Source organism: Cyprinodon variegatus, unplaced genomic scaffold, assembly GCF_000732505.1.
Source record: "Cyprinodon variegatus isolate N-32 unplaced genomic scaffold, C_variegatus-1.0 Scaffold276, whole genome shotgun sequence".
In the NCBI taxonomy this organism is placed as follows: Eukaryota; Metazoa; Chordata; class Actinopteri; order Cyprinodontiformes; family Cyprinodontidae; genus Cyprinodon; species Cyprinodon variegatus.
This window is the reverse complement of record NW_015150729.1, coordinates 172,149-181,018: the sequence shown is the minus strand read 5'-3', so window position 1 is coordinate 181,018 and position 8,870 is coordinate 172,149. Positions and strand designations below refer to the sequence as shown.

Below are 8,870 nucleotides of genomic sequence, written 5' to 3'. Positions count from 1 at the left end.
GTGTGAATGTGACTGGATGAATGTGAATATGTCTTTCTCTTGTCAGACTGAATGTTTGCCCTCCCCCTACCTAATAGAACATTGTAGGCCCCAAGTATGAGCAGGACCTCTCCCCCTTCTCATGCTCCCCGCCAATGAGAGGTGCCTGCTGGCTCACTGATGGTTCTTTAAGTACGAGTTGAGCACCTAGCTGGGCGCTGTTTCATTCCTAGTGGTTGCTGGGCTGAGCCTAGGCCTCTTGGCCCTGTGGGGTCCCCAGTAAGGGTTGGTGAGCCCATGGACCTCAGACCCCTGGGCTCTTATGCAGGTCTACGTTGAGTGTGACAGGCCGCTGGCAGAGCCCATGGGTCCACTTGCACTGTCCCGTGGGACCTAGGCACTATGGCCTCTGGGGTTGTGCCCCTCAGGGACTGGGTCCCTTAAGCCTGTTTAGAGCTCAGAACCCAGGTTGTCTGCGTGTGTGTCGCAGTTAAATCAGATATGCCACTCCCTCCCTTCCGCAGACACTCTGGTGCACCTAAACAAAATTGTAGGTAACCGCAGACTGTGCCGTTGATAGTGTCACAGGAAGGACAGAAAAGATGCCTCTGATTGGTCAATTCTACATCCACTCTATTTGGCAGTTAATGGCTGAAACTCTGGCTGTAGTGTCATCCATAACACCTGGCCCACCTCTGACACTATCCCAGACACCGTACAGGATGCTAATTTGTAGTTCTCTGTGAAGGTCTGGTAATTTGCCCCCAAAGCCAAACCATGCAGCGAGAGAGAGTGAGAGAAGCTTTGTAAATCCTTTATAACGAGCATGCCCATGCATACCTACCACAGGAGTTTGGTTCCAGGTGCTCATGGATACCAACTACTGTAATACTAGATACTAAGCTGCAGCTAGAGATATATACCACCCTGAATAATACTGTGTAATCACAATAGGTTTTGCCTTCGACACACAAGGATATCTAAGGGATACCTGCTGCTCTTGAAGCCTTTTCTTGATGTTTACTTTTTTTGTCTGTTGTTTATCTCTTTTCTTTCCCTCTCGTCGCATACAGGTATGGAAGCAGATTTCTAAGAATTACTGTATCTTCTGTGTTGTCTATTTTTACTGTTTTGTTATATTTCTTATCTTTTCAAGCGCTCTTTTCTGTCTCTATGTCTTTCTTTCTCCCCTTAGTTCTTACAGCCTTTTTCTTCCTCACCTCCCTTTCCATCTCTATGTCTATTGCTTTTAAAGGAAAAGTCAGGTCACTAAGGAATAATAACTAGGTCATTATCTATACCTAAAACAAATACGTTTGCGGTTATTTAATTAAGTGAATAAAAGAATCGTTATTTCACCTTTCCGATGCATGATCCTCCATAGACGGGTTACTGCGGTCCTGGTTGTTGGATTGCCAACTTAAAGAGGGAGGATTTGCCATCCAACTTCTGGCCAGAAAAAAAAGCATGTACTATATAGCCAACATTTCAAAAGAGAATGTTTTCAAGATGAATTGGATAGTAGGGCGTTGTGAAAACACCAGATAAAGCACTGGGACTTGCTCAACTGCAGACACCATATCGTGACGTCACAAACCGGTAAATGGCAGTAGTGTTCTTTAACAAACATGGATGGGGATGGGATGGGCTACCATTGTGCTTTGCCGAGGAGCAGTATGGCGGTTAAGGGTCTTTCTCAGAGTGGCAGTCCGTGGGGCTCGAACTAAGAACCTCAGGATTCTAAGCTCAATGCCCCAGCCACTAGGCCACCAGTCCCCCTTTATTTAATTACAAAATCCTATTAAAATTCTCCATAACTTTTTACCTGGTCTTCATGGTTCTGCTGGTTCACCGATATCCTCTAACAAACCTCAGATGGAACAATAACACATACTGACATTAAATTAAAGTTAAGTCAACCTGTCTTTACTAGGTAGGGGACTTCTGGTGGTCATTTGTTGAACTAGACTTTATTATTTATTTAGGCATCATCTTTTTACTTCAGAAGTAAGAAATACTCTTTGATGGTCTAACAGACAGTATGTTTTTAATATGCATTCATGGTTCTGTTCTTAAGGTCAAAACATGTGACAAAGTTCCAGGCCTAAAAATACTTAAAGTCACTTTAATTGGAGACTGATAGAGCAAATGAGGACATGCCTCTTTGACTAGAAGGGGCAAATAAAATAGATCGCCACTTGGGATTAATAAGCTGAAAAAAGCAGATGTTCAAGAAGTATTTAAGTGACTAGTGATGATTTATCTGTTTATTTATACATTCCAAGAAAGAATAAGCTTACAAACAGATTTTTTTTTTTTTGTAAACATTTGTTTGATCCACTTGGGAAAATTCAGATCTTTGACATGACACCTGTCTCCTTCAATAAGCTGTTGCTACAAGCAGAATAGAAGATTAGGTAGAATCTGTAGTGAAGAGGAAATCAAAAAATATTGCAGGAAACAGTTTGCAACCATTAGTAAAATAATTAACAACAATCTGCACACAAACATACAGTTTCTCACATGGGCTTGTATGTTTTACCTGGATTTAATTAAAAATGATTCAGCCTTAGGCTAAAGCTTCATTTTACATAACAAGCACACCACCACCTCCTCCCTTTACATGAGTAATAATGTGACCTTCTTTCATTTCACATATGTGGTTATACGGCTTCTGTTATGCTTAGACAAATCTCATTCCCAGCATTACAGATGGCAGCTTTATCCCCCACTTCCTCCTCATCCTCCACCCCTTTGAAGGGCAGACAACCCACATTACTTTTAAAGGCTCCAAAAAACTGTAAGGCTGCAAGGCTCAGCTTAATCCCAGAGCTGCTGCCCACAGAGTAATGTGGAGTGAAAGACAGAGTTTGGTAAAGTCTTGCTACGAAGTTACGTAAATGCATTTTAACCTTGGCGGCAAGAAGGGGAGGACTGTCTTATTCAGTGGATGGATGGATGGATGGATGGATGGATGGATGGATGGATGGATGGATGGATGGATGGATGGATGGATGGATGGATGGATGGATGCTGTGATTGTCTTTATCAGCTACAAGAAATGATAAAAAACTTGCATAGATAACTGCTTAATATCTCTGTTCTCAAAACTATTAAAATGGCCGGCTTTGTGATGTAACAAATAAGACAATAAGAAACAACATAACAACTCTTTTTCAATACAATGTGGCTTTTATCCTGCATTTCTTGGCTAAAAAAAGGCTCATCTTAATCTAAAGTTTGTTAAATTATAGTCTATATAGAGTCTGTATAACATCTTGAGGTCACCATATTTGGCCACTCTGACTGCAAAGGTTCTCCATTCTCTAGTCCATTTTCCTCTAGAAGAGTTTTTTTTTTTTTTTTTTTTTGAGGTCACCATATTTGGCCACTCTGACTGCAAAGGTTCTCCATTCTCTAGTCCATTTTCCTCTAGAAGAGTTTTTTTTTTTTTTTTTTTAACAGGTTTTGTCCTTGCCTTTGACTCTAAACAAAACCACCTCCTTCCTGATCAGTCTGCTTTCTCCCCTCAGACCAACCTGAAACTTCAGCTGACTTCTTGCAGTTCATTTCTTCCAGATTCTGGGTGCCTTTTGTAAATAAAACGTTAAAACTCACCGGTTCTCTATTTAATTTTGCATATGAGTAAAAGAAAAAAACAACAACAACCTACAAATCAACTTGACAGACTGTAGCTCAAACAAGAATGAATTAATTATGTCACGCCCAGCCCACATGGCTTAAGATACAAGAAGATCCTAAGGAGCAAATTGTTGGAGAGTGAAAAATAAGCTTCAATAACAACCCTTATAGCCATTTAAATGTCTCTACAGGAATGGATTTATCTGCAAACAGAGCGCTGTGGGGCTCACCATCTCCACCTGCAGCGGATCCAGTTGCAGAGGCAAAGAGGAGGGCACTGAAAAGTGAATCTTCTTCCGCGCGCCCCTGTCCTGCGCTCTCTCCATCATCTCTGGCTCTGTTGGTAGCAGAGGCTCCATCACTTTTAGGCTGTCTCTTCCCGCAGCCCTAAGCAATGACATCCGGTTTGATCCAGGTGATCGCGGCAATGTCGGTTCAGTTAGATGTTAATTATCCGATAGTCAGTTTGAAGCAGGTGTGAATAAATGGAAACATCTAACTGAGTCTCTGTTTGTCTCTTCGGAGGTTTTACAGCTTCCTCTCACTCTCTCATGCGTTTTCTAACCTCCCCTCAGTCAGTATCTGACCGTATGCCAGCCCCTCTGTGATTACTGACCTGTTCCACTTAACGAGCAGAAACCGAGCTTTATGATGCTTTCAGTTGCAGTAGGAAATTTGTCATTTCAAAGTGGCCGAGCTAGAAATTGTGTTGCATGTGAGTTCAAAGTGGCCTCAATATTCTTATTTAGAGCCCCCCAATTTCTGCCAATAAAAAGTAAAAAGTATTTTTTTTATATATCATTCAAACATCTACTTTAAACATGTTGCAGATTTTGCGGTGCAGCTTGTTGTCATGTTCTTATATGCATTTTCTAGTGTTACTTAAAGTGACAAAATAAAGGAGCATGCACTTTATTCACAGTAGGCTATAAGTTTCATTTGGTTTATAATTTTTGGTTACAAGAACAAAATCGCGAAAAAATAGTATATATAGAATATAGAAAATGTCAGACATGAAAACTCAACTCAGTTCCACTTATTTATGTATAAAAATACCAGGGTGATCAAAATCCAGTCCGCGTTTTTAAACCAACACAAATATTTTAATTCTTAAAGCTTTCAGGTTTGCTTCCCAAACCCAAGGGTCCACAAAAAGAAAAAAAAAAAAAAGAAAAACATTGCATTTTATTTTTCAAAAGATTAGCCACCCAATAAAAGACCAACCACATTTAGAGAGGATGCAGAACAGCTCATCTATGCTGGATTCATAGAGGAAAAACCTCAGGGATGTTCTTCTTTAATTATTACTTATCATATCCATTTATCTTTATTTTGGTCAATTGAATATGTTTATAAACTTAATTCTCATCACAGTTTCCAAAGGAAACATTCAGAGAAGTGCCATCTTCTGTCATGGTGAATATTTATAATATCTACAGCCTCCTAGAAAAACCTGAATTGTTTAGCAGTTTTGTCAATTTTAAGAAAAACTAATAAAATAATGAATAAAGCATGTTAATCCTTAGCCTATTACCAAATATTCATACACAGTGTAGTTTGCATCGGTTTCAATTGCACTGGTTCCTGTATCAGTGCCAGTAATCCAGTAATAGTTTATTAGTTCCCCATTTTTTAATTTACTTGAACTGCAGAGAATAATTGAACAAAGTTGTGAAATTATTAGTTTAAAGTATATTTAAGATGCAAGTATTTTAGTAGGGCCCATTTTTCTTTACTTAAATTCTCTAAAAATCACCAGAATGTAGAAAATAATGTATATTGTGAGAAAAATGTTCCACATAACTACAGACCACTGATTGTTACCCAGTAACATTTACTGTACTATAAAAATCCCAAATTTTGCCACTTTGTTTCAGTTAAATCCTGTGAAAACCTCCAACCTATAGCCGCACCTGTCCTCATCTAACCCTGACAGGGTTGCATGTCTAAACTATTTCAAAATCTCACCCCAAGGTTTGGTGAAAAGTGGGCAGCCCTGTAACTATATGTGCTCTCCTCCATCCTCTTGACCTGAAAACCATCTTATCTTCTTAACTATGTTTCTTTCCCAAACAAAGCCACCAAGGAGCTAGTCTACCATTGTCTTAATGAATATAGAAAGTTTTTTGGAAAAGTGTTAGAAAACAAAGCACATAATGAAGACTAAGAAGTACAGCAAAAAGGTCAGAGAAAAAAGTTGTTGAGGTGCTTAAAGCAGAATTAGGTTATAGAAAAAAATCTACGCTTTGGACATCTCTCAGAGCACATTATCTGATAATAAAAAGGGGAAGGCATAAATGAAGACTAACTAAAGCATGGCTGTCCACCTGAGATGACAGCCAGGGTAATAATCAGCAATGAAGCCATAAAACCTGCCTTTTATGTATGAGTCAAATTTTTTTGAAAGAAACTTATAAGTCACATTTTAATGATGATGGATTGTTACATTTTTTTTCACTAACTCCCCATCTATTGCAGGAAATGTACCTTTTTTGTGATTCTATAAACATTTGATAATAAACAGAGCGCTGACTTGCTGGGTTCTGGGCATAAACTGGAACATCAACAGAGCGCAAGGATGGAATCATGTAAATAACTATGTTTTTCGTGGTAATTCCTTTATGATTTTTAATATTTAAGACCAAAATATAAACACGTGTATTTTTATCCATTTGTAGTTTTGATAGACCACCACAAGAGGACGCAAGCGGATAACGCTCTGTTCGTTTTTAACACACATACTCATGGTTTATTACAGATTATCACCAAAATGTGATACTTGTCGACAATAAAATCGCTAACTGTATTTAGAAAAGGACACATCATATAATAATAAATCCACTGGTGCTTTAAATGGTTATTATAAGCAGAACAACACAAGGTTTTGCTTGTTTTGAAAGAATCTTGCAGCCAAATGTAGTAGCTCCTTTTAACCAGCAGATGTCGCTCATATCTAAATAATAGACACTTGACAACCAAACAAGCATGTTTGAAACCTCAAAATTGATTCAAAGTCTTAATATCCATGCTCTAATTACGTCTGATATTTACATTTTATATAGAAAAGATCTTAATGACATTTTGCTATCCAATTAAAAGTAGGGTAAGCTAGGGTTAGGGTTGCTATCTTGCATAAACCCCAATATATCATTTTTATACATTACATTATATTGTTATTAGTAAGAGATTTAAATGTAATTTGGGTCTGGAGAAATCATCTTCTTTACAATAAAAATAAACCCTTTTTATTTCAATATAATTAAAAAGGGAGATAATATTTACATTTTACAGCATTAATTCCTTAATATGAGCCTGTGAGCAGAACAAACTCTGTATAAATGCCACATTAGTTTTCACACAAAGGACCAAGAAAAAGAACAATGCTAAATTATTTCTTGTAAATATGTTGCTGATGTTTTGTATGAATCTTTATTTATCTATATTTTCAATTTCTCTGCCTAATTTCTCTATAGAAAAGGGGGTTGCAGCATTCTTTTACAGTAATAGTTTTTGTAATAGTAATTTTAAGGCACTGTAAATATATGTGTGTGTATATCCTACATTACTCTTTGTTTTGCTGGAAGGATTAGAAAACATTGATGGTGTCTTGCAAAAGTAGGATGTATTGTTGCGAATTTAATATTAAGGAACAACAGCATGCTGCCCATAAAACACATTTAAATTAAATGTAACCTTTGTAAATTACTTAATCTGTAAAATAATTTGATAACAGTAGAAGAAACAACTGTTAAATCCCACTTTGGTTTATAAGACAACATTACAGAGCAAACAACATCAGAAAAGCCAAGTAATGGAGCAGAAAAATCAGGGAGAAAGTTGAGAAGAGGTCTAAAAAATGGAACAAAATCCTATGCACCAGAAATCTCACAAAAATACATTAAAATCTAAATGGTGATAAAATGATAATATGTGCCGCTCAAAAAGACATTCCAATAAAATGAAAACAATGTGGAACAACTACAACCCTATGAAGATATGGTAGAGATTTTGACTTCACAGTTCAGGGGGAATCATCAAGTATTTAGTTGTGCACTTGACAGGAGAATGATAAGAAGAGTGTTGAAAAAAATTAAAGAAATCCTATTTTAAGTCAGGAGAAGCGGGGACACAGATACATTAAGAAAATAGTGCTGTTTTTTTAAAACAGGAAAAACTGCACATCCTCTTGAACACTGGGTGGTGACCATAATGTCAATATCATAGGACACATCATCTCAGCAGGAACCAAGACGTTAGCTAAAGATGATGGGAAGAAAACACCAGGCAACATGTTAGAGGCTATAAAAGATCTGAGACGAGGCCAGAGATCCACTTTTCCACAACACAGCAACTATTAATATTCAATTTGGTTCTACTAAAAATACTTTGGTAATCCCAAATGGAAATAAATGTTGTTGTAAATCATATATATTTCTTCAGCGAGATGTTGTAGATGTTGAAGACTATATAGTGACTATACAAGTCTATTTCAGTGGTTTAGTTTAAAGCTTGTCCATTTAAAATCATAATCATCTTCACTTTCTCACCTTAATTAGGTTCCCTTTTTGTTTGTTTCCTCTAATTGAACATATTTAATTTTAAAGAGGCTATGTATGTGCTCTTTTGACTGTTTGTTCTGTATGTATTTGCAATTATCTCCCAGAATTTGTCTGTTATTAAATATTTTCATGTCTGACTGCTTTTGTTATGTTTTTCTTTATCTTTACAGTTGAATAAATCACGATTCGCTTATTTTCATTAGTTAGTAAAAGAAAAAAAACCTGTAATGTTTCAACTATAGAAAAACTATGAATGCAGCTTGTTCCTTAAAGATAATGTTTGCATGATCTAAAAAGATATGTAAATGAGTTACATTTGCGCAAACTGTGCTGATTCTCCATGTGTGTGAAACCTGGTCCATGTTTTCCTTGGCTAAATTTTAATGAGAGGATTGGGAACAACAGCACTTTAACATTTATCTCTTTTAGTAAAAAAAAAAAGAGGTAGAACTCGCTCAATAGTATGCAAACTTTGCATCAATAATACGATGGAGATTATAAGCCCGCTCCCCCTTGTTTTCGTGCTTATTATTCATTCCCTTTCTTATTCTTTGACTTCTGCTCCCTCTCTGCAATCTGTGCCTCTGCCACCTTTGGCACTGTCCGCCCACATGGCACCTGTGCCAAGCCTGGCAGCACAAACGGGACGCTCTGCTTAGCTCAGTTCAATTGACTCGTTTAGGCAATTGC

The 8,870-nt window shown here is 37.4% G+C and overlaps 1 protein-coding gene across 1 annotated transcript in view; it reads right to left on the bottom strand.

Annotated features, from left to right (window-relative positions):
• LOC107089991 (protein phosphatase 1 regulatory subunit 1B-like) overlaps window positions 1-4,178 on the bottom strand; it is an 18,702-nt gene extending 14,524 nt beyond the window's left edge. The window contains exon 1 of the mRNA XM_015383090.1: window positions 3,852-4,178. Within this exon, the coding sequence (XP_015238576.1) occupies window positions 3,852-4,022 (171 nt within the window). The 5' untranslated portion in view covers window positions 4,023-4,178. The remainder of the gene's footprint in view (window positions 1-3,851) is intronic.
• Between the last annotated feature and the right edge of the window lie 4,692 nt (window positions 4,179-8,870).